General features: G+C 39.7%; 1 protein-coding gene across 1 annotated transcript; it reads right to left on the bottom strand.

The window, feature by feature from the left end:
- Positions 1-759: 759 nt before the first annotated feature.
- LOC139125714 (uncharacterized) lies at positions 760-2,444 on the bottom strand. The gene is made up of 3 exons (XM_070691814.1): positions 2,287-2,444; positions 1,881-2,036; positions 760-1,037 (listed from the first exon to the last, which is right to left on the bottom strand). Exons 1-3 carry the CDS (start codon positions 2,408-2,410, stop codon positions 760-762), a joined length of 558 nt encoding a protein of 185 aa, XP_070547915.1. The 5' UTR covers positions 2,411-2,444.
- Positions 2,445-27,400: the final 24,956 nt, after the last annotated feature.

Below are 27,400 nucleotides of genomic sequence, written 5' to 3'. Positions count from 1 at the left end.
GATATGGCAACACAATCTCGCCTTGGTATTGTTCCGACTTTTCAGTATCTTGTTTTTCATGGTAGAGAACTGCCAGGTAGTACATAGCTGAGATGAAGAGAACATAATCAATATGCATCTTGGAAGCAATATATATTTGTGTTGCAGTTTTATGAATACAACTTGCCGTATTTGCAATTTCAGTATTCCTCCTGGGGGCGTTTGTAGTAACGTCCTCACTTAAGGTCAACAATACACATTAGAAACCTTGGAGCAAATGCCACTAGTTACCCATTTGCTATAGATCCGGGCATAATTACTCGCTTACTTACATTCAAGTAGACATTTTCTGCCTGAGCGATATAAAAAACAATCAATTGTAAGGGTTTTGCCGAGGGATGTACGTGTACTTTGCTCGGTTTGAAAAATATTTAACACTCTTAATTACAAATGTTGAAAGGTTAGTGTAAATATTTTTCTAAATGCCTAGTAAATGCATATCATCGTCACATTGCATGATTTTTACTGCCATTAGTCACAAGCCTCTAACTGTTGCAAAGACTTTTATGTTTTATATTAAAGTTGTGGAAACCCTTTGGATAAGTTGATCGTACAAAATCTCAGCACATATCTCTAAAATGGTTTTGATTCTTCAGGGAATCAGAAGCATTAAAAGTATATTACCTTCTAATCATAATGTAATTTGAACGGCTTCTGCGTGTAAATAATTGAGAATATAAGCCAAAACATCTCATGGAAAGCGAACTGTAAGAAACTCACCTAGTTGACATGATTCATTTTTGGTAGCATCTTGCCTCTTTTAATTTCATAAGCTTCCACCAGCAACTTCTCAGCCTCATGGAGGTCCCGGTTTACCTCGTCTTTGAGTAGGTAATTACGGGCTAAATTGGTCATATCAACTGCTATGTCTACAGTTTTGGTTGTACCGTATTTTCGCTGCCAATTCCTTTTCTTTTTTTCCAGTGATTCATTAAAGTAATGGTGGGCTTTTTCGTAGTCCTCGACCTTTTGGTAGTAGCGCCCAAGCTGTTGCATTGCTAGGGAGAATAAAGGGGAATGGAAAATAACGTTATTTAAGGTAGCTAGATACCTTATAGACACATTCTGATTTTTATTTTTTCTCAGTTATAGAAGTCCAACCCCCCAATAAAGCCCTGATTTTTTGAAATCCGACCGTGTACAGTACATAGTCATTATTTGCATAATATTCACGTGAAAAGCGTTTTGCGGAACCTTCCAGAAATTGGTTTCTCCTCCCTTTAGCGAACATGCTGCACGATTTCCGGTTAAAATTTGTGCATTGACTATATCCTTCTGGTAATACCCTTTGGTAATACCCTTCAAATCCGGGTCTGGGAGAAAAATCGCAGACACGGATTTGTAAGGTATTGCTAAGGCTTGTCAATGCATGAATTTCAACCGTAATCGTGCAGCGTGTTCGCTAAAGGAAGGAAAACCCAGTTTCTTTTTTTCTAATCCATACAGCCTGACCGAATTTCTGGTAATTATGGTCACTTTCGTTATTTCATTGCTAGATTTATTCGAAATTATAGTTAGTAATTGTTCTGTGATTCTTGATGGTTATTTTGTCTCTCCACGTCTCTTTTTCATAATATTTGTTTGTTTAGGTGTTTTGTATAACTCTCCATGCAAATCACGAAGCTTCGAGACAGCAAATACAGCACGGTTCTATTATTCATGACAAGACTCCTTCACAATAGCGTTAATCACGTGATCGCAGAGTTAAGAATTTCGGTTGCGTCATTAAAAGTTATATCTTTAATTATGCATCTTATTAGGGTAAAGTACGGGTCAAAATATGGAATTTTAAGGTAAAATCCTGCTGCCTGTTCCCTGATAATTTTCAAACGTTGTCTTACCATGGGCAATGCTGTAGTGATCCAGCTCTCCTGGTTCTCTATTTCGAAAGTACTTCTCCTTCCTTCTTAGAGTTTCAAGCAAATGTTTCTCTACTTCCTTGCTCTGAGCTTCAGTTTCCATGGCATAGTGTAGTACTCTTCCAAGGCCTTGCATGGCTAAAGGGACCGAATCAAGAGATGTCATTAACTTTACAAAATAGAAAAATGTACAAACACGAATGTACAATCTATTGATAATAGACCGTACAAGTTTCAATATAGTAAGAACGTTGAAATCACCTAAGAACATGTTTGGCTTTCGTTTGGGGACAGTAAGAACAACGATGAACGACTGAGGAATTCATATGTTCAGTACGAGCAAGTTGACATTATTAATTTACTAGAATGAAAGAAATACCAACTGTACCATAAAATACGTGAGGATCTTCTTTACCATACACCTTCGTGAATAGCTCGATGCTTTTCTCAAAGTTACTCTTTGCTTCTTCAAAGTTCTTCATATCAAAATTGACTTTTCCAATGTTCCTCATTACTGAAAAAAGTAGGAGTTGACTTTATGTTTTAAAGTTGTCATTTAAAGATAACGTAGTAGATGCTCACTAGTGGGATAACAGGGCTTTTCTTTCGTATGTGAGTTTCAACATAGACCTCGAGAAAAAATCTTTTTCTCGAGGGTCTATGGTTTCAACGACCTTCAGTATTATTTTGTATATGTCCTAGCTACCCTGAGTGTTCAAAATAATGATTTTTTTTTAAATTTTCACTTTTGTTTTGAAGAAGCTCATGTGTTCTGGACACTCTTTGAATTATAAGCATTTCCATCCTTTTGAGCACTTGGAAGGTATTGACGAGAACTATTGCAGTGAATGGTGATTTGAAATTTAAATGTGGCGCAATCAATTCCGGCAGATCGAAAATAAAAATGTACAAAAAACTCTTAAAATGTAACAATTACAACATAGGGAATTATGATAACAATAACTTCAATCATTATAGAGAAAAATATATTCTGATTCGGAGCTTATAAGCTAGTCTAAGACTACTTTAAAACCGCTGAACATGAGCGATTCCATGCTAGTTATGACAATTGCCGAATTATGCGTTCTATAAATGCAGGGTATGTATTAAATATAAAACATACCCTAAGCTAGGTAATCTTCACGTATCGGTTTTTGCCACATACTCAGCCTCGCCAGCACTCTATAAAGGACTTTAGCTTCGTCTGTAAGTTCCATTCGACGAAAGTAAACAGCCACAACAGAGAACAATTTATTGACATCGTCGAGGCCCTGGACATCATCCTCTTCAAGGGCTTGGATCTGTCTGGCCAATGCTAAGGTGTGAGAAGCTATAACAGTGTCGACCTCCAAAGGTATCATCACAAAGCACTTCAATTTGATCAGCTTGTACTTCCTCTAGTTTGGGAAATAAATTTTCTAGCATGCTTATAGCATTATTTAAGCTGTGTATTTTCTCTTCTGTCTTCGCAAGTTTGAATATTACAACTTGCACAATATGGTGCACAGAAAATGTACCGAGACGTGCCAAACTTCGTTGATGAGTTTCTCTGCTTACAGATGATTGACCAATCATCATTGAAGAAAATGAATACTTGCTCAATTTGCTGATTAGCTCATGGATGGCTTTCAGGGCATATGTTTCTTCCTGTGTCATTCTGAATGATCTCCTACCTATGCAGAAACTTCTTAGGTCTCCAGGATGAAAGTGTCTGGCTCCTTCTACCAACATTGCAATGTCGATGCATGGTGCTAAACAGCAACAGAGATGAAGGAACTCAGCGACCACTTTTTCTTCACAAAGAGCTTCATAAGACAACTTCCATGTCGTTAAAACGTGACCTTTATCTGGGTTTTCCATCTGAGAAAACACGCTTTCCTTGGTCACTTTACAGGCATTTTTCAAAAGTTCGATATCCTTTTCAGACATATGGATATGTCCCTGTCGTAGGCGCTCCGCCACGAAAACGTCATCTTGTAAGGTTTTCAGTGACAGTAAGTCTCCCTTGAACTCGCTCCGAAGTACTGGTGCAACCCAGGATCTAATCTGTTTGCTTTCAACCATCCTTCCAACGGGTCACTGAGGACATGCCTGAGAACCTCCGTGTCACACATTTCATACAGTTCCTTATACTTCGCAATGTTATTTGCAATGCTGAAATGTATTGTATGGCTTGAAGTAATGCAATAGGTAAACCATGCAAGCCACTGCTATCACCCAGCCACATCAAAGCATCATACTCTCCCTTATCATCTGTCTTTAGAATCTCGAGATTTCTTTCCGCTTCATCAACAGAAATTTGTTCAAATCCATTGCTCGATCTCTACGCTCGTAGCAAAAATATTGCCGAGTCATACGTAGACAACACATTCACCCTGTTTCCGACGCCAGTCGGTATACCAGTCACCCCATCCATTAGACAGTCGTGTTGTAATCAGGACGTGGCCATGGTAAATGAGAGGGTTGTTAGGCAGTATGTGTTTGATCAGCGAAGGGTCGTCAGCATCTTCTATCACAAGCAGCCATTTCTCATGAGTCCTAAGCCATTCTAATGATCGGTTGCGGACTTCATTAGGTGAAAGGTCAATGATTTCATCAGGATTTTCTGTAGTTTTCTTTCATGAAGAGGGTGTAAAATATAGTGTAAAATTTGTTGGTGCTATTTATACAGAAATGTAGACATCTTCGATATCTTCATTAACTAATGGTTTCCAACAAATAAACACGCTGGTCGTGATATATAGTACGAGTAATATAAATGTCACGTTGTGTTAATTTATGGCACAAATGGAAAATGCCGAATGCGACTTAAAGGTACACAATACAGTTACGAAATTCATTGACATTTCAATCATTTTCTGTTACAAGAAGACATTACTGTAGTTGCCAATTTCGTGAATGTACAAATTAGAGGCACATAAAACGGTTTCTGATGGCCAGAACTATGATTTAATGTCTCCTGGTTCTGTCATTTACAGGTCAGACATTCTGAATAGAAATAGCATTCCCTAAGGGTAACAAAACCTTTTGTTACATTATTGGCTTCTACGGCTCCTCGAAGATGAACTTACTTGTACAGTCTGCTTGAACTCTTAATTTCAAATTCACTAGCCACCTATATATATACAAGTTCATATAAGTGCACTCCTCGTGTCAAGCTTGGCCAGTTGGTTATGATCGGTCTGACGCATACTTTTGCAATCCAATAGTAATTAGCATGCTATCATGCAGACTTTCAACACCGCGATTAATATCTCCATCAACTAGCTGTTTCGCCTCTTGATATAATCGCTGCACAACAAATACCGGGCATTCTGAAGTTAACTTCTGTTACCTCAAACAGAGACTGGCGAAATTCTACCACCAGTGTTTCCTATGACAGGTCAGTTTGTATTTTATTCCATTATTCGTTAATAGATTATGTGTACGGCGTTCTATCCTAAAATCCATGTGTCCAATCGACCATGCTCTGTTATAGCATTGTATACCAAAGCAGCAACAGCACGATCGACTGTTATGTCTTAATTGATGCACCCTCGACTTTGTAGTCATTCATTTTTTAATGGATTTTCTTTTCAACAAAAATCAATCAAAACTTACATACATAACATACAGTATAACACATGAATATGACTCAACTGAAAGATATCTATGTTGCCTTTGAATAACTCGCTTAGTTTAATATCATAACCTACGCTTTATTACACTTTAATCCCAAGGGGTGAATACGCAAAACTGGAAGTATTGTACATGTAGGTAGCAGAAAGTAGACACTACATATAACGAGAATTACGTAGAAATGTATCGTACAATCAGATTTTAGTCGGTTTACAGTGCTTTACGACAAATACCAGCCCCAGCGATTAAGAATGGGGAATAGGTATTGCCTTCCACCATAGAGTTTCGGAACATTTGTTCACAATTGACAGTGGGATGTAGGAAGAAATAAACAGGTGTTTTCCGGAGTTATCCGAACAATAGTACTCAGAGTTAGCACGGGGAATCTACCGGCAAATTAGTATTTTGAACCACAGGTCACAGTTCAACAGAAAGAGTATTTACTAAAAGTTCCAAGTAAAAGTTGTAGAAAAGGCAACTGTCTTAATGTGACTGTGCTCATTACAGAAAATTCATTAGGAAAGATGTTGCCACAGCAATCAATGAATTGACAATACGAAAACTTTTTTGAAAACCAGCATGTGCCGCTTTGTCCTGGATAGCCAACCTGCCCTGTTAGCTGTCATTATGGAAAGATGAATATACCGAGAAAATTCCTAATATAAAATACATCGTAGTCCGGAATTTTCAAAGCAGGAGGTGCTGTAATCTTTCTTTGTCGAAAGCTTTATCAATATACCTTAAAAAGGAGATGACATAAACTTTGTACATGGTAGACCCCGCCATTCCTTCCTTCCAAGTGGATACGTCACATTACGTCATCGAATGCTACACAATATAATCTCAGCAAAGGTGGAATTGCTTAAGGTACCAGTCCGATGGTAAGTTCGACACCAAGTAAGTACAAAGTATGGATATTGTCATTTAGACTCGAAAATGGTGTTATACACCTGACTAGGGCACTTTATTGCTTAATTTGTAATGAGTAGTGGATACCTTATCCTACAACAGGGTGATGGATTGAACAAAAGAAAGCAAAAAAAGTCCAATCGTCGCATATTTGTGCGACCACGCTGAAAAATAGAACTATTGGTACTATTTTTATGAGAGTCTCAAAACTGAATTGTTACAACTAGAGTAGAAAACTGGTCACGCCCGGGACTGAGCAATACACCAAATAACTCTAACCAGGACGATCCTTTGCTCAACGTACTACAACTGACTGATATCATCGGTGTGCACTATCTGGGCTCTACTCTAAATGAAACGCAAATAATGTCTTTGCTGATTTATTACGAGAGTCCATATGCGAACTTCGTTTACATCCAAATTGGTATATTCGTGTATTTTCTTCTCATTATCACAATCGTCAGTCAATCTCTTTTTTGTTTCTTTTATGACTGATATATTTTTTAAGACAAGTAGCTATTTTAACCAATGCTTGAACCATAAGATCGATAAGGGTACCGGAAAAACACTGTGCAGAAAGAAATTGTTATCAAAAGACTATGAAAAAGCAATTCACACAAATTTATCACAATACGAATTTTTGAGAGGCATACAACTCAGATACTTTTATACACACATTTGTGACTAGATAGACATCCATCCATCCATCCATCCATCCATCCATCCATCCATCCATCCATACACACAAACCACACACACACACAAACGTGTGTGTGTGTGTGTGTGTGTGTGAGTGTCTACATATTGTTTTTCATTTTATGAAGTCCATAGTAGGTAGCCAAATATGTACCAATAGGGGTATTTGAAATACAACTCACTCTCAGTTGGCATGTTATTTGGATACCATTAGCAACTTTCACTACTCTGACAAGAGTTTTAAGTGAAGGTTTGTACTTGCACTCTTATATTGCACCTATTACATGTAATAGAATATCTGCTGCAGTTAAAATTGATACCATTGTCATAAATGTATTAGTATTTGGGATTTGAATATGACAAAGGAGCAATGAAATCTGTGAACTGTTCCTTTAGTAATCCAAACTGGACCATTGGCATATTTGCATATTAATGAGTCATGTGACTACAGTTGATAAAAGCAATCATAATAGGTTATTCATATGTGCCGTTGTAGTCTAGCTATGTAACTTGAATTGGGAAGAAATGTGATTTTACTGTATTTGAAATGCTGTGTATTGACTATGCATCACTGGAGAAAAGAAAAACAAACATCACAGAAAAATTGAGAAAAAACAGTTTTCAAGCCCGGTTTTTGTCCACATAATCATATTTATTTTAGATATTTTTCATACAGTCCAACTCTACACAGCAATAAGTATTATTTGTTGAATTTTGGTCAACTTAAATGCCCGTTACCTTTATTATTTATGTTGATAAAAATTGAAGATATCAGAGCACTTTTTCCTCAAAACCTTTAAAAAAGCAGAATTTTGGAAAAAAAAACTTTTTGGGAATATCGTTCGTTTTCTCTTGATTTACAGTCACAGGCACAATTTGGCCAGAAATTTTGTTTTTGAATTGTATTTTTTCCGAAAAAACTGACCTTCACACTTATTTTTCTATTTCTGTGGTAGGAAAAATGACAAATATCATCGATTTTCAGATTTACACACTCAAGATTTATCTCTTGAAGGCTGTCATCAACAAAAAATCACACTTAATCTTGTTGTTAATGATATTTCTTTTGACAAAAAAGTGAAAAAAAGATGAGAAATTCATTGTTAACATTTTTTATTGACCTGTGAAAACCAAACATTTAACAAAAACAATTTTCTAAATTAGCGAAAACACTCATTTTCGACTCAAATTTGCATTTCAGTAATCATCCGTCTTATTAAAGCCCCAGTATTTGTAACTTTTAACAATTTTTTTCATATTTTTGATTAAAACGACATCCTCAGTATGTGAAAGTAGACCATAATTAATACTGAATCGCATGGTTTGCATGCCCAGCCCGCCTCACGATTAACAGTAAAAGGAGTGAAAAATGACTTCTTGTCCGGACCAGAAGTCAGCTTTGTTGACACACGAAACGAAACGTAATCACACCACCGCGCATGCTCAACCACATCTACGCAAGTTTTACTGTGGCGTCCGTAGAAACCATACGCTCTTCGAAAAGGTCTGGTCCATCGAAACTGGAGACTCAGCTAAAAACGCGCGAAAGTTGGGTGAAATACCGGAAAGATATAAATATGTAAGTGTTTACAGATTGTTCCGACTATAATGAGCCGTGCAAACAAACGTCTTGAACAGCTAAACTAACGACGGAGGCAGTCGATTGTAAGCTTCATGCAAGGCTCTGCACGTTGTGACCGATGGTACGGAGATCAAGTTTGCTGAATGAATTGAGAGAGAAAAACATGTATGAATAAAAATTCAACACTTCACCATTGTAATCATTGAACTGGTCGTTTCTTCCATTATGGAGTATAATGAAAATTTCGTTGAAAATAAATGACGGGACTGATTCTGCTCCGTCTACAAACGAAGTTTTGTGTACGGCCAGGCTACGCTGCAGGCAACACAGCTTATCAACTTCGCATATCGTTTGCCGTACGGCGTAATTGAAAACGCTCAGAAAGGAAAAATTATATCTTGAATGTAGTACAAAAGTTTTACTTATTAAATTTAAAAGTATTTCAAAATAATATCGAACGTAACGGGTATCTAATCCTCACAAGGAGTACAGTAGTACGACAAGTATCGGCTAGCTGCGATGCGATGGAGCTCCAGGCATTGTAAGCTTAGAAGTTCGAACACAAGAGAGATCCCGGCCTCACTGCAAAGTCGTCCCCTGCGCACCCGGCCGACAGCAAACCTCCTGGTTTGATTCTGTTGTTTGTATATTTTTTGTATAAAATCATGATACATATCTGACTTTCACAACTGTAAAATTTGCTCAGGACTGTGAGTTTGGCTGTAGTCTACAGACGATCGGAGGGAGCGAAGGCAGGCCCCAAATTTGCATGGACGCAGCTCGATGAGAAAGTCATTCACAAAACCTAAATGACGTGATCAATACAAAACTTTTAAACATCACTGGTTCTGAAATTTATGATCAATGGTTCTGACCTACGGATTTTACACTGCGACGTTGTTTTTTTGTGTGTTTGGCCGGCTACTAGTCCTGTAAGGCTGTACTACATGGAGGTCGTAGACTGTACAAGTGCAGCGGGGCCGGGCCGAGATTGGTGTGGGGCCTGCAGCAAGGTAAAATTGACAGCGTCCATTGCAGAATGCCCGCGTGTTATCCTTTCTCGTTTGGGAGGAAATTTACCGCTGTATTCAGAATGCCTTTTTACCAGTATAAAAGCTCAGTAACTGATGCATCAAGAGCCAAGAGTCTGTAAATTTCTTAGCAGTAGCTCCATTGTTTTTTTCTAAATTTTCACTGAGATACAGCAGTGCGTATACTGGTCCCGATCGTTCTGACTCAGGCGTTCACAGCTGTTTAGGGAGCCGTCATTATTTACGATCTGGGGGTCGGAGGAATTACATTAGAAACTCCGAAATTTTGAGTCACACCCCAGCCAACCATGATGACTTTGAGTAACCCCCTCTCTAACAGAAAGTTTGGCTTACCTGAGCCCATGTAACAATATGTAGATATAAAAGCTCACCTAATAAGCAGTCTCCGACCATATAGTACTGTTAAATTTGGATGGGTAGCACGTCATTGTGGTATGGTTAAATGTCCAAATGGTTGTTGAACTCAAGTCAAATAAAATATAAATTTCTATGATAATATCAAGGATGAATTCACAACAGTTCAGTTTGTCCTAGATCCTGTGCATTTATAGTGATATTTGTCGGGAACATTTCTCCATGACCCAGCCTCTCCTTCCAACCCTGGTAACGACTGCAGAAACTACTGCGTGACATCATCACCACTGTTGATCCTCATCTTTAATGTCGCTGGTGCCATTGAGTACATGAACAACGATATCATTCTCATCGTCACTATCTTCTCTTTCATAATAAGTATTGCTAGTAGTAGCAGCTACTTGTAGTTTTTGCCTTGCTTCATCTAGTTGATATTTATTTGTACTGTTAGAGTATTTATTTTCTTTTATTTAATATATATCAGAGTAAAATATATATAATCAACTAATCATTATGTCATTGAAGACAGAGTAAGACAAAGAAAAAACATTTTGAGCACCCCCTTAAAACTTTCATTTTTGAATGACCCCCAGGTCGTAAAACTGACGGTTCCCTTACTTGCTGCCAAAGGCCATCGCGTTCTCTGCATTCGACAGCCCACCATACATTGCCAAACTATGTTGCTTGGATTTCGCAATCACCTTGCCGCTAAAGCGACAATCAGCTGAAATTTATTACTTCAAGTTACTCAATTTTGTTAGCTATTTGCCTACAGAAGTGAGCCAAGTGTATATATAGTGTCGTCTTGATTTTACATCGGTACCCGGAGTTCTGAGTGACCAACTGCAGGGTGCGCATCGGTGCACTGCCGACTGTAGCTGTGGGTCCATAGCTGTGGTGTTTTCAGACGGGATTCATGCCTTTTACGGGCTGGTTTTGACTTTTACGATTTTAACCCCGCCACCACATGTGGTGGCGGGGTTAAAAATCGGAAAAGTCAAAACCAGCCCATAAAAGGCAGGAATCCCGTCCGAAAACACCACAGCTATGGACCGGACCCACAGCTATGCCGACTGCAGTTTGAATAATCCGTATATAACGCACACGGTACCAGAATAGAATGTCAGCCTCCTCTGCCAAAGTTCTGTATCCTCTGAAACACAGTAGCAGTACGTATTTGAACGGAGAAGAACAAAATAAAACCATTCGCAGGTCATTCAGCCGGCGACCATGGGCGATTACCCAGGCAGTGTGGCGTGGCATGGCATGGCCCCAGGAATGTTGCAGGCTCGATGATGTCATCAGTATCGGCGTTCTCGATCACGTGCACAGCCTACAAGTTGTCAACAAACCCGCGCGGCAATCCAACTCGATCGGGCAATATTTAGCGTTTGTATGTCACTACAGGAGCACAAATTTGGCTTATTTCTTTACTGAACAACATTTCACGATGGATGTAAGAGAATAATATGTAATTTCGAACATAAAAAAAGGTTAAAAGTTACAAATACTGGGGCTTTAAGACAATAAGCCTCTATTCAAATATTGTTAAATAAATACAAAATATGGAATAATGCCTTTATTTGTATTTTTATGAATATGAAAAAATGGCATTTTGGCCAATTTGACAATTTGCCCTTTGGCCCCCTATATTTGCTGAAGGTTTAATTATTTTTCCCATAAGGTAATTAGGTTGAAACGACAACTAGATAAACTTAGCAATTACTGTAAGAAATTGAAGTTAAAAATTAATGCAAGCAAGACTTAAATTATGGTTTTTAGAAATGGAGAGAGGTTGAAAACTTATGAAAAATGGTATTTGGAAGGAACACAGGTGAAAGTTACTAGTTAAATAATAACACACGCCACGCCAGCAAGGGCAAGATCACGATTTGTTGCCCGCCCAAGGGGTGGTGCTCATGACTGTAATATTGATGATGCCCGAGCCGAAGGCGAGGGTATATTCAATATTACCGTCATGAGCACCAGCCTGAGGGCAGGCAACAATCATGATCTTGCCGTGCTAGCGTGTGTTATTAATTTTATTACACCGAACAAACACTTGCTTTCGAAACTTTGCTCAGAATGCAGTCAAGTGTCGAACAGACTCGCCACAGTGAAACGTTCTATTTGTTGCTCGATCGCAATGCTACATGATTAAAATTAACGTCTAAAAACGAAGACAGTGTTGTTCAAGATTTTCTCGTTTAATGTACTAAATATCGTCTACTTCAGGTCCAGCTAATTTCTTGTACCTTTTCAAAAAGCCATTGCTTTACAGAAAATACCACGCAAATGTACGCGATGATGTGGTACGCGCAGAAAGGACGCGCGGTATTTCCAGAACGTGGCAGCGGGCTATATCACAGCACGCGACAGGGCTATATCAGCGCACACGACAGGGCTATATCACCTTAGCCATGTTTTATTTAAATAATAACACACGCCAGCAAGGGCAAGATCACGATTTGTTGCCCGCCCAAGGGATGGTGCTCATGACGGTAATATTGATAATGATGCCCGAGCCGAAGGCGAGGGTATCATGATCGATATTACCGTCATGGGCACCAGCCCCAGTGCAGGCAACAAATAGTGATATTGCCCGTGCAAGCGTGTGTTATTAATTTTATTACACCGAACAAACACTTGTTTTCGAAACTTTGCTGAGAATTCAGTCAAGTGTCGATCGAGACTCGCCACAGTGAAACGTTCTATTTGTTGCTCGAGCGCAACGCTACATGAAGTTGAAGGTCATTTAGATTAACGTCTAAAATCAAAGATAGTGTTGTTAAAGCTGTTCTCGTTTATTGTACTAAATATCGTCTACTTCAGGTCGAGCTAATTTCTTGTATCTTTTCAAAAGCTATTGCTTTACAGAAAATACCGAGCAAATGTACGCGATGATGTTGTACGCGTACGCGCAGAAACGACGCGCGGTATTCCAGAACATAACAGCGGGCTATATCGGTGCACGCGACAGGGCTATATCAGCGCACGCGACAGGGCTGTATCACCTAAGCCATGTTCTATCACTTTTTGTTTTATATCACGTGAGTAAGGCTCAGCCAATCACAGTACCTGGATAATACGTGAGGTGTAATAATTTCTTATTTAATTACCTTGGTTTAATATTGCCTGCTCAGATATCTGGACAAGTGCCCAAGAAAACATGGCCATAGGGGGTAAAAAACAGTGTATTATATTGAATAAAAGTTGCATATATACAATTATCTTGATATTAATATAACTTTAAGAATATTTGACTGTAAAGTAATAATAACTCTCATGTATTCATATAAAGTGTGGGTTTTCATAAGGCTTTTATATTGAAAAAGTTCATAATTAATTTTGTAAGTACGTCCTTAAAGTTAGTACAAGAACATGTACTCAGCTATTTGGGGAGAACTTGGTCGATTGCAATAACAATTGGTGAGATTGCCTCGTATTATCAAATACTGCCTTAAATTGTTACGTAGTAAAAATGCTACATAATATTAAACAATGTTATAATTATCCATTTGATTTGTCAGAAAAGGGTATTTTTGCTGGGCTAAAAAAGGGTTAGAGATTTTTTATTTCGTTTCTGTTTAGTATTGTTTGGGTAATGCAAACTATAGGTAATGAGGTCACTTTTCTTTCTGTTTTCAAACTAAACTAAGATCCTGTGATATTGGAAAATGAATCTTGATACTTTCTCAAGGCTGTATACTTATCGACTGTATAAAAATAACGTTGTTGTCGTGAAATATTTATGTGTTGTAAATATTGATATATTTAGGAGAGCACTTTTTAAACTCAGAGTTTTAAATCATTATCTCCGCATAGAAAGTGGTCGATTGAAGAACATGCCAAGGGAGGACAGACTATGCCTGTTATGTAATATGCATCAAGTTGAAAATCAGTTTCACTTCTGTTTGGTGTGTCCTGTTTACACTGATTTGAGAAAACGTTTTCTTCCACCATATTAAATGAAATACCAACTCTCAGGAAATTTATAAATCTGATTATTTCTCCACAACATCGTACAATTTTGAAAATATCAAGGTATATTTTGTACAGTTTGAAAAGAAAGTGAATATTTACTGTAAATATACCTTTTCAGTAATATTTAAAATGTTGTTTTATTGTCAATCAACTCTAAGTGTAGGCCCAAATTTGTCTCTGTTTATTTTCCTGTATTGTAAAAAGGGCCCGTGGCCTGCAGTACCGAATAAACTATTTCTATTGTTATTGTTATTGTTATTGTTATTGCCGTTACAGATACTAGAAGGTCAAAGTTACAACAGAATGTGCATCATTGCGTCCCTCTTTTCTTAGACACACTCGGAAAGCAACGGAGTCATCCTCAGAGTGATCTTTTCCAAGTTTTGCAAAAAGCATTTCGATTGGTCAAGTAGTTTGGCCGCCATATTTGATTTTGCATGCAAGATATGAATACCAGTGAAACCTACAGTAACTACGAGATGATGTTCAAAATTCTTCTTTAGGTAAAAGATACAAAAGACTTTTCCAAGCTGAAATTTTGGCACCTAATATCATCAGTGCAAGAACTTGAAACCATGTTAATTGCTTGCTGCTTGCAGCTTTAATTCTTCTTTTTCTTCTTCCGTCTATTCTTTGTTAGTCTTGATCTGGAAAACCGCTGCATATACGATTCTCAAACTTGGTATATTGATCATGGCCAATAAGAAGTGGTGAACCTAACCCTTGAACTTTTAACCAGTCACGTGAGTAGTTAGTTTTTCTTGTTTCTGAGTCACGTATTATATTTCCCCCCCCCCCCCCATTTCCCCTCATTCGAAACCCCTCCATATAGCTAAAATGACACCTACCGGAACATTTGTGCGTACGTGAGTTCACATACACCTGCCGGAACGGGGTCACCGCGTCAGCTGGCGATGAGTCATATAGTACATTGTCCTGAACTTAGTGGGAAATTCCCTGACACCTTCGTAACGTGTATAGACACGTTCCGAAGGTGTATGGGAAATTCCATGTGCAGTCTATATAAAGAAGCGGTGGCCCCGTTCTGGCAGGAACCTCATGTTGTCAGTCCGACCGGCCGGTCGACGGAGTCTAGCTGCTGTGACTGCATAACTGAGGTCTGAATTTCTGAACGACTCTCGTTCCTATCGGTACGAACTAAAATAGTAAAGACTTTAATCTACTATTTTCAACAGAGACCTGAGCATCGCTAATTACATAAACATGAGCAAATATATTATCATCCCGGCCTTCGATTCTATTATCATCGCGAGAGTCGACACTTTTCACTGAGGTGTCTTTCTTCAAGATTTCAAGCTGTATTCCGTCCTTTGTGTTCATTACTCTAAGACCATTTCCATGAAACTCAATATCTTTAAAGCTACGCAGATCAATAAACAAACAGAATTTATTCTTCAAATAATCGACTTCATCTATATCAATTTCACACCAATCTTTATCTTCAGCAAAATACCGTCGTGCCTCTCACCAAAATTGTCTTGGTAACATCTTCTGAGCGTATATTTTGTTCGCAATACCCTCAATCATTACAGACACAGATTCAATGGATGGATTAAAGAAAAGTTCACTGTTCAGTTCTGACTGATTCTGATTTTTAGTGAAGAGTATTAAGATACCTCTCATGCTACGTCGTGGTACATTTATATTTTCATTGATAACCGTGGTTGATTCTTTGAATGGGATTGTTCTAAAATAATGTATATGCTCGTAAAGGTAACTTTTTCCACCGTTGTAATAACAAGCAGTTGATGTTTTTTAATTTATAATTGGGTGTGGGAGCCGGATTACTGACAAGTAATTGGGAGGCGGGTGCAAGCGTAATTTCCCATTCGATATGACTCCCTAACTCTTTTGGATATGCAACCCCATGACCTGTTATGAGGGGATGATTCAGATGAATAGCATATTTTGTTTTATATGTGGTGAAAAGTAAATTATCATCCGCGACGGCGTGATCTGCATCGGCCGCCTCACTTCTCAATTTTCTTAGATTTTCATTCTGAATTCCGTACAGTGTCATGTTCGTTCTCTCCTTTTTATGTTTGAAGAGATCACGATAACATTCAATAAGGTTATATTTATTCAAATTGAAAAGTGCCTGCCCCTGAAATGTGAGAACCATACGCTCCACCAAATTTTTTGCAACATTTTGTACTACTCGGTTATTTTCATGTCCCGTTACTTCGAGATCAAAAACCAGGTCGAAAGTATCTGGAACTAGTACTACTCCACTTTCTAACTTTGGACATCGTATGATAAGTGTCTGACCTGGATCTGCCTCACTTGGATTATGAGCAATCACATGATGAGTTCTTTCTGACTTAGTTCCCTTCGGTATTCGGTTGGTGAATTCCGGTAATAATGATCTATCGTAACCCATTTTCGCGTAATGTATATAGTAGTGAAGAAGAAAAAATTACAGTTAAAAAGAAAAAATAAATCACATCTTCACATAAATATTTCCGTCTGCCTGAAAGATAAATCGATTACCCGTGTCACGAATCAATCGAAGAACCCAATATTCTTGTAGATTATGAGCCTCCTGGTCATCCTCAATATCCTGGAATACAGCTATGAATTCTAGGCGCTTAGAGAAGTTAGTCTTTTGACATTCCTTCACGAAAGCTAATATGTTATGATAAAGATTATCATCTTTGAGTCGGACACCTGGATTTGCTCATAGGATATGTCGATTTACTCGTCGTAGTTTGCACCATTCCAATTCAACAGAGAAACCAAACAGGTCTTTATTTTTAGAAAGAAACTTTGCAATATTCTTTTCACCAAACATGCTTGACCATATATTAATACATAATTTTATTTATAATGACTAATGTTAAACCAGTTAAAAATATCCATAGCTGTTCTCCAACAAATCCGACAACCGATCCTGCTGTTTTTAAAAGAAAACTGACAAGTGAACCGATTAAACCTGGTATTGCAGCAGCACTTTTTGCGGCCAAGGTTTTTAACCATTCGCCAAATTGCTTTACAATTTCTTTCGCTTTTGTGTATACTTTGGGCGGACCTGAACCCCCTGTGTTTGCTCCAGTTCCTGCTCCCCTCCTCCTCCTTTAGTCACAGCTAGGGCAATTGTTGATATTGTCATTCCAAGGGCAGTAAGTAATGCCGCTATTGTAATACCGTTCCGCTTAATAACTCTGTCAGTTTCAACCTAAGTGACAAATCTTGATCGGAAATTACATCACGAAAGTTAGGAACTCCGTCCTAAGCCTAAGGACGTGTCCAGATTATATAACTGCTTACGTTTGATATCATTTGGTGCCATCATGATTTTACTGCGCTTTTCACTACGGATTTCTCCAGCCTTTTTCCGTACAAACTGTACAAATTGTGCCGGCTCCGGCTTCTTCCCAGTTTCAAACAGATCCTTATAGCCTTCAAATTTTTTCTTACACAAACATCTTTTATCCCTTTATTTTTTTTCGTCTCCGAAGTTGGAGTCCGAAAAGCATACACTTTTGAGCGTATGCCGACAAAATCAAGAATAGGTTCTCCATTCAACTCATCTTTAAATTTACCCATCACCTTTTTATTAATCTTCGGAAATTGGGGTCGCTCATCCCACTAGTATCATATATAGACTCATTACCATTCTTTTCCACATCTTCTCGGACTATATCATTGAAAGTTACGTCTGGGGAAGGAAGAGGTACACTGTAAACAAAACTATCAGTATCTATGTAGGCTAATCGTATTCCAGGGAACTGCTTTCGAAAGTAATTGTAATGCATGTCATACATAAGCAGCTTAGAAAGTTCAAGCACTGCCGCGCCAATGAAAACTGGTTTTACATATCTATGCTCATCCGTTTTCAGTTCCAGTAGGGCACTGTCGCAGGTATCGCCATCCCCTTCACTAGTTATGAGAGTTATATGTTTCATCTTTGGATTATACTTCTGAATCTTTTTACGACCACTATCGGAACCGTTCCGACCCGAAACAAATCTAAAGTCTCTGTACTTTCGAACGTCTTCTATTGTCTTACCGAACATCGCGTTATTCATCAACTTATAGAAATTCTTTTCAAAATCTGTCTTTCCCTGTGCCCTCATTTTAGTATTAAAGTCAATGTAGTCGGCGAGACACGGCGCCTCTTCGAAGGCAAGCGCCCGATACACCTTTTTCAGTCGCATTCCCATCCGAAGATAGAATTCAAGCAACTTGTAGTGTAAGACGTATCTCTCTCTGTCCATTAGACTTGTAATCAGTCGACTGCCCTGCCTCGGAAATTCGTAGTGATGCGGCGCGAGAGGTAGATCGGAATGTTCTTCATGTAATTCAGTCTACTTCTAGAAAACTTGGCGGAAAGGTGGCACCGGGTCTGCCATTCTGAGCAGACCATTCTAACCACTCTTCCATCGTCATCCAATGAAGTCCACCCACTGGCATTGCCTGACTCATTGCCCAGCCATAAAGATTATTAGCATCGAGATATTTTATTTCGGTTAACGGTTTCTCCGGATCATAATTCCCGCCAGTGGCGCCGGCCGCCGGATAATTTGTCTGTAAATAATGAATATTACACTGGCTGATACCACCTCTAATTCCCCATTGTACGAAATTCATCTGCTCAGCATCTTGAATGAGTTTAAATTTATTACCCGTATAAAGTAACATAGCATCCCATGTCAAGCCGGGCGCTGACATATAGTGGGCTGGATCTAACTTATATGCTTTTAAACATGTGTCGCGGAAATTTTCGAATATATTTGCAAGAAGGAGAACGTCCGTCTCACAATAGAATTCCATATAATCACGAATCGTCTTACATTCAACTTCGTCCCATACTCGCAATGCATGTTCGTAATCAGACTCAGAAATCCCCTCTTCCGTTAATTCGCTATAAAATTTGTGTCTGTCCGGGAGCTGGTCCTCTTCCAATCGCTCGGGAGAATCTAAATATTCGTAGGGGAAGAAACCTTTCGCCCGCTGAATGTCCGGGTACGAAAGTGGTACTGCCGTCCATCCGTGGTCCGGCACAGTCTTTGCCAACTTCGCGAGCGACCCAGACATCAACTGAGCACTGTCCATAAACTTTATAGAATAGATGTCCGGGTAGGAAAAACTGGCTGAATGTCCGGGTACGAAAGTGGTACTGCCGTCCATCCGTGGTCCGGCACGTCTTTGCCAACTTCGCGAGCGACCAGACATCAACTGAGCACTGTCCATAAACTTTATAGAAAAGAAACGTGTCACTGCCTCCCTCCCCCCTCCGGCGACAACAATTGAGGCGTGAAAAATAAATGTTTTCGTGAGACACATAATTCCACCATTGCCCGTCTTAGCTATGATATTTGGCTCTGGTCCGGCGCCGCGTTCCCCTACCGGAACAGAAGGATCAATTTCATGTAACTTATTCAAAATAAAAGAACCATCGTATCCCTTGAGGTTGTGAAAGTAGATTGGAATGGTTCTCGACGGGCGGCACTTTTCATTTCCACATGCAATACAGACTGGATCGTTGTAATTAGATCTATCTTTAATCGGTTTTACTTTCCAATAATATGATTTCGAATAATTCTCAGCCCTTTTCTTCATATCTTTTAGAAATTCTGTAACACAGGAGAGACCCGTGAATGTTCTTTTACTATAAACTTTCGGCTTACTGTCCAGTCCCCATCGTTCCACCCTAACATACGAAATACAAATTGGAATGTGTCGGCCGCTGCCCCGCTCAATAATTGCTTCAGTATCTGCGCAGACGACGAAGGGACAGGGCACGTTTTCGATGTCCTTCGAATTGACACACTTCCTTAGGAAAAAACTGGCTGAATGTCCCGGGTACGAAAGTGGTACTGCCGTCCATCCGTGGTCCGGCACAGTCTTTGCCAACTTCGCGAGCGACCCAGACATCAACTGAGCACTGTCCATAAACTTTATAGAATAGAAACGTGTCACTGCTCCCTCCCCCCTCCGGCGACAATAATTGAGGCGTGAAAAATAAATGTTTTCGTGAGACACATAATTCCACCATTGCCCGTCTTAGCTATGATATTTGGCTCTGGTCCGGCGCCGCGTTCCCCTACCGGAACAGAAGGATCAATTTCATGTAACTTATTCAAAATAAAAGAACCATCGTATCCCTTGAGGTTGTGAAAGTAGATTGGAATGGTTCTCGACGGGCGGCACTTTTCACAATAAAAAGTCGTAGGATCGTCACCACCCACTATTCGGTATCCGGCTTCATCTCCACATGCAATACAGACTGGATCGTTGTAATTAGATCTATCTTTAATCGGTTTTACTTTCCAATAATATGATTTCGAATAATTCTCAGCCCTTTTCTTCATATCTTTTAGAAATTCTGTAACACAGGAGAGACCCGTGAATGTTCTTTTACTATAAACTTTCGGCTTACTGTCCAGTCCCCATCGTTCCACCATAACATACGAAATACAAATTGGAATGTGTCGGCCGGTGCCCTTCTCAATAATTGCCTCAGTATCTGCATACACGATGTAGGGACAGGGGACCTTTTTCCGATGGCCTTCGAATTGACACACTTCCTTAGGAAAAACTGGCTGAGCAGTGTCTGTTCCACAATACACCTCATGTACTTCCAACTTTTCTGTTGACGCAAATCCTTTTCCACAAACCGGACAAATACACTTCCGTCTGTGCTCATTCTTACGATTTTTATTAGAATTAAGAAGGCGATTTTCCGCAGTAATTGGTACGAAGTGGCACCTTCGGGACGCGTCTTCGCCGACTATTAGTAAAATCTTTGCTGTCTGCACCGTTCTGCTACGGCCACTATAAAACACAGTTATGCCGGACGGATCGGGATCATTCTCGCAGATCTGAAATACTTTAAGTCGGACGCCCGGATTTTGCTGCTCGAAGTGCTTAAACACGGTTGGATCAGCGGGCGTAGGAAATGGAATGCCGTGCCAACAGTAGTCGGCCATAAATGGAGTGTACGTATTCCAGTGCTTTCTGGTATTACCAGCCTTCTTTTTACGAAACTCGGGGTCGGCCAACTTTAGACTCGCTACGACGGCATACTGGAAGCAATTTTCGGCGCCTCTGAGTAGAACCAGATCGCTCACACATTTCTTATTTTTTAACCATCCCGGAAGTTGGACTGCGCCAGCCCCAAGTAGAACTTCTACCAGTCTTACTTTAAAATAAAGTATCTCCTCGAGAACTAGGCCGGAACCCTCAACAGCTTCAGCTTTATCAAGCCATTCTTTGTAGTCTTTTACTAATTGTTTTTTCACATCCAATTCCGCCCCTCTCTTCTCTTTTGTGTATATACCCCCCTCATAGTTAACATAGTATGTGCGAGTTTGCACACTTTGATCTTTTGGATTTTTGAATTTGACTTCCATTTCTGTATAAACAAGGTACATCTTTCGACCCGCTGCCATACCTTCGATATCAATCTTGACGATGTCCTCAACTCCCTTGACTTGGAGGAAAAATCTTTTTCTATAAATACATCTTGGAATGCCCTCCGTAAGCGATGTTTTTTTATGCTGTAATGCACAGTAAGTCTCCTTGGAATAAACTGCGGCGGCGCCTCCCATTTCTTCACCAATTCTTCTCTAAGATCATTGAAATCTATCCTCGGTTTTTTACCGAAGGGATTTTCTAGAGTAAAACCTTGACCTGAAGAATCTGTTAAATCTGTGTGAGTCATGGTATACAGGTAATTCTGAGTGTCTAGCCCTCTATTTGAATCGAGGTCAAGTATATCGGCCAATTGGCTTATCTTATATTCGTTCACGACTAGATCCATTGTAACTGTCCTATATATCATAGATAATTTTTTCTTCAAAGAAAATATTTATTCTAAATTATCAAAATCCACTATAATATTTTTGGCAGCATTTATTTGTTATATATCTCGCCTAATCTTTCTAAGTCGACTAGTTCTTCCGCATCTTGAATTTCTGGTTTATTAGGCGCAGCACAAAATAACCTCTCAACAGTGAAAGAAAGAGCCCATTTATTTAAGCGCGGTTTAAATGCTAAGAATTCTATCTTACTACCTTTCCGGATATTACGAGGTACAATAGCAGGATTTTCTCTGGCTGGCAATGGGTTCACTGCTTTAAAACCACAGTCGATTTCTTGAACCATATCAATACATGTAGTGCTTTTAAACCAAAATTTAAAATACGTAACTGGCTGCGCCCCGCTCCCTCGCTTCTGATACACTTTAGATGGATTGTAAAATCCGCAGGAATTCGTTCCGATAGGATTCTTGGAGTGAGCAGCCAGGCTTGCAGCATAACTTTTAGCAGTGCTTGCATCGAAACTTTCACCTAAGGTACGGAATACTATTAAATCGGTAAACTTTTGAAGACTCGGTAGCCAACGGACACACATTTCATCACATGTAGCAGGATCGTTGGATCCATATTTAGGTCCGATGTTGAAAACTACTTCTACCTCACTGTCTACATATATAATAGGATCTACCAAAGATTCATTATATATGAGTTTGCCGTCACTGATTTGAATATTGTTTTCTCCGGTTTCAAGTATTTTTATTGCATCTGAAATAGAAAGAATTGCCATTGTCTTATCTTAATATATCTTTACGAAAAATAATTTAAAAAAATTTTTCTATTATATATATAGCACAAAAATGTCATACATATTCATAAATGGTCCAACTGGAAGTGGTAAGAGTTACGATGCAGTAAATTTGGCTGCGTCACGTACCAGAATTTGACACTAGTTTTTCTAGCAACATTGCCGACTTTTATAATGGGAAAGTTTCGATCGCCGATTTTCAGAATCAGTTTATAGAACATACGCTTAGTTTACAATGTCAGGCTGGGAAAGACCCTTCGGAACGCTACATTATTTGTGACTCTTCCATAATTCAACATCTAACTTTTTCTAGAATCCGGGGCGTTTCCGTGGCAGCGGGAAGAAAAAAAGATTGTTTCTTGAGCATTTGGCCATTTACATAGTTTCATTATCATATTCAAAGATATGCCTTGGGATTATTGCAGGCAGAATGTGTTGACTCGAGCCAGACAATGTGAAATAGCTACCTTAAAAGAACTAGAAGAGATTCATAAGCAGTTCAAGCAGACTTTCTTAGAAATTTGCAACGACTACAGACTTCCATGTTTGAACATTAGTTATCCTCTTACACCTGAAGTTCTCAAGAATATACTTAATCCAACAATTGATACCGAGACAGTCGGGCCAGTAGATTTCCCAAGAGCTTTTGACTTTGGAATTGCATGGAGCGGCCTGTCACACGCACGCGGCTCACGCGATAGCGGCGGCAGCCAGGGAATTTTAATAAACGGTTTCAGCAAGGAGGAACTTGAAAAAGCTCACTATCCACCTGGTCAAGAACAACTAGAACAACCTCGAGTCTCACTCAAGAACCTACACAAACTTCTTAATGCTTGTGAAACAGTGTGTGCTTATAATGCTCCGTTTGACTTACAGGCACTTGATATGATGAAGCCCTACCGTTCCGAAAAGGGACAAGACTTTGAAGTTACTTGTCTATGGCTCATGTCAGTTGTGTACATTATACTTCAACCAGAACTTATCGATAAAGCTGAACAAGGAGGACTGGAAAGAACGGACCATGGCAACATGAGAAGTCGCTTTGAAGATCTTGCAAACTTAATATGTTCAGGAACCGAGGTACCACCTCATCCACATACTGCCGAAAAAGATGCAATAAGTGAACATTACTTACGACAGTACATGATAAATACTTGGCCAGGTGGTTGGAAGCGGGGTGGTAAGCTGACACTTTCTTCTTTCGAGAAATTAAGACTTTTTCCGTGGTACTTATTGAATAACTTTCGTAATTACTTACGTTAGTACTTGACAAGTACCAGCACAGGAACTTACGAAGTTCTAATAACATTTTCCTCTGGCTCCCAACTATTGAAACTTTCTGGATAGCCGCGCCATTTTATCAGATAATATTTCTTTCCTCTAATTTTTTTCGTCTTCAAAATTCGTTCATCGATATGTCAATCGGAGTAGAAAGTGCCAAGTATTTCCTCTCCATTCAGATCTTTTATCTTATAAACTGGCGGCGTTCCCAGTCCAGCCGCATACACAACTTTTGAAACCACGAAAATCTCCTCTGTCCAATTTGGTAAATATCCTTTCTTGAAAGTGGTCTTGTATTTTGTAATTCGGACCCGTTCTCCCGGCTTGAATTCAGGGTTAGCTCCCCCCAGGGCTGCCAACTCAGGGTAAAGTGTATAAATGCCTGCCAATCGTTGTCCTCTGTTACGTCGACAGGTTTAAATTTTTGATACTTCCGTGAACGGTGTTGTTGTAATTCTTTGAGAAATATAAATTTTACTATAACCCAAACGGATTCGAACCCTCACACACTCACGGCAACATCGCCTAGCTGCTAGGCCTCACACACAACCAGTCGGCTACCGTTTCCACCCAAAAGAGTTGAGAAGTTCTGGTAGAATGGGGAGCCATTCTCGTGTCTGTTTATATGTGAAGTATTTCCACATCATCGTTTAAGAGTCCGATTAAAACGTTCAACACGCTAGCTTTTTTGTCATTGTAGGTGTGAAACCAGTGAATTCCCGCCTCCTCCAACCACCCTGCATTTTTCGGTTAGTAAATTCCCGCCCCTCATCTGTCTGAAGTTTGTCGGGTTGCCTCCCGGATTTCTTAATTATGTCTTGTAGCGCCTGTAACGTATCATCAGCCGTTTTTTACTGTATCGGCCTGGCCCATGCGTATTTGCTGAGCACATCGATTACTGTTAGCATGTATCGAATGTTACGATTCTCTTTTGCGAATGGTGAAGGGAATTCCACGAGATCAGCCTGCCAAAACTCGTCTATCGATGTTACGAAAACGCGCCTCCCGCCACGAGTACGAGGTACCGGTTTATGTAGATTATAAGTTAGCTGAGTTTTTAACCACTCCTGCACCTCTTTCTTAGTAACTGACAGGAGTCCGCTGGCGCGTGCTGCGTCATATAATTTTTGTACACCTCCAAAACCAGTTTTCGGGTTGTAATATAATTCTCTAAGAGTACCTTCGGTAGAGCCTTCCATGATTAGCTATATTATACGAAAAATTTTATGTCGTACGGATGCCGTAAATGAAATACTAGTTTACTGAATGGTCTCCTTTTCAATTGTCTGACCAGGTCCGTGGCCTCCCGTTCTGACACCTCCATTCCATATTCTTTTATAATAGTCTTGTTGTCTGTCTTGCTCGGTGTGTAAAATAGTACTAACATCTGTATGTTTTCCCTAAATGGTTTACTAATACTAGTATATTGTGAGTCAGAACCCAGACAGATAATCCGTCGTGTCTTGCGCTGAAACCAAGTTTGACTAAAACGTCACTGCGCTTCTTCATATCTTTGGACGAGGCGCAGTCGTCGAGGATTATTAGAGTGTTAGTGCCAGCCCATTCCCCACGCACGAAGGCTAGTGTATCATCCACAGCATCGAGTCCGACCGGAAACACAAACACGTTGTCATCCGTGAAAATGAATCTTTTATTATACGTTTTATTATTCATGAATGTCGGACAAATGAAAACTATATATTCAAATTTCCCTAAGTACGGACCGGTGAGGAGATCCATCACATATTCTGTTTTGCCAGAATTTGTCGGTCCAGTTATAATCATGTTGAATGGTATGGTTGCATACATCGGATCTATATACTGTACATAAATGTAATGAATATGGCTAAAGATAACAAACCAATTTTGCCGTATTCGTGAATAGGGTCTGCGCCGGTGACTGTTGCAGATGCTGCCCGTTCCAATAGGGGAATCCGACTCGTGTCATTGTTAGGTGACGACCCTCCGGGCTTACGCTCGTCCTGCCACTTCACGGGATCCCCCTCCCCCCCTTCCATCTCATGTATAGCACTTTCTCGAACTTCCGTGTTTATATCACCATTCACCCCGAAGACCATAGATTCAGTTGCATATTGCAATTCATTATTATAACCTGAGATTGCCGGGCCCGAAAGAATGACCATCTCAGACGGCAAGAGAAGTAAATTGGGCGAAACTGCCATATCAAGTTTGACACCAGTATTCATTATTGTGTCTTGATATCGCCTATAACTGATTACTTTGTCGGTATTACGAATTTCATCTTCGAGGAGAACGCCGAATTCTTTTCGGACTTGCTCTGCACTGCCAGTATCACCCACGATGGTACTACGAATATTAGCTTGTGCGCCGAGTATGCAATATACGTAGGCTTCAAGGCTTTCATTGAGGCAGGCGAGACGGCCTTTGTTATCCCGAGTCTCCTGTCAGAGGAATGAAACTATTATATTGCCCCTCCGTTCCATCATTTCGGAAGAAATAATAATGTGGTCGGTCTTTGTCGGACAGTTACATGTTTTTTCTTTCCAAAAATGGTATGTGTGTAATAAACGCCTCCGTCGGCGGAAAGGAAAAAGTCATGACCATTGTATACAGCGGCAGGCTGTCGAACAGGCCCACGATTAGTGTAATATTCATAACCATAACCAAGACCTGAGTTTTGGCCTTTTCGATATCGAAAGTCGGACTTCATTGGGCTTATATTTCCAAATTCTGTACATAGAAGTTCATATTGGACGAGATTGTACGGATTGTCGCCGGCTTTGAAGGTGGGGGTATCGTCTGGAAGTGCAACGCCCATTTCATGAAGAATACGACGTATTGTAAAATATACATGGAAACGGCAGAATGATCGTATTTGGGGCGGAAAATCCCCCCTTCGGAACCGAAGAGATGGGCGAATGATATACCACAACCAGTAGTGCTGCACCATACAGCGAAATTTAATTGCTGGTCCCAATATTTCATGTGCGGGCCGCCCAGCCAGACATTACTTTCTTTAGCTGATCGATGAGTGATTACATTATCTTTAAATATATCCCGTGGATGAAAAGTAAATTTATCTGCCGGCGTTACATATATTTCTAAGTCCATGAGAATAGGTTTTACTCCCCCATCCGGTTTGGGAGGAATATCAGCATGCTGTACTGTCGGTACGCTCGTCTTATTCAATTGAAAAGCAACTGGGAATGCGTCTGTACTCATTATTCGTGTTTCTATATACAGATAGATTTAAATGGAGGAGAATTTTCCATACTTCGGAATCCCTGTCGGAATCATACTAACATTCCAGACCATGTTAATACTTTATTTCGGATTCAGGTTTAAACGAATTTTTTATTTTTTACTAAGAATAGATAACATACTGCAAACAATGGAGAATTTAATAAAGTCATCGGCAGCGGCAAATACGCGTTCCGAAGGGGCACTACCTTCGG

Source organism: Ptychodera flava (assembly GCF_041260155.1).
Source record: "Ptychodera flava strain L36383 chromosome 3 unlocalized genomic scaffold, AS_Pfla_20210202 Scaffold_26__1_contigs__length_13983176_pilon, whole genome shotgun sequence".
Classification (NCBI taxonomy): domain Eukaryota; kingdom Metazoa; phylum Hemichordata; class Enteropneusta; family Ptychoderidae; genus Ptychodera; species Ptychodera flava.
The sequence above is the reverse complement of the archived record's forward strand: the minus strand, read 5'-3'. Positions and strand labels throughout refer to the sequence as shown.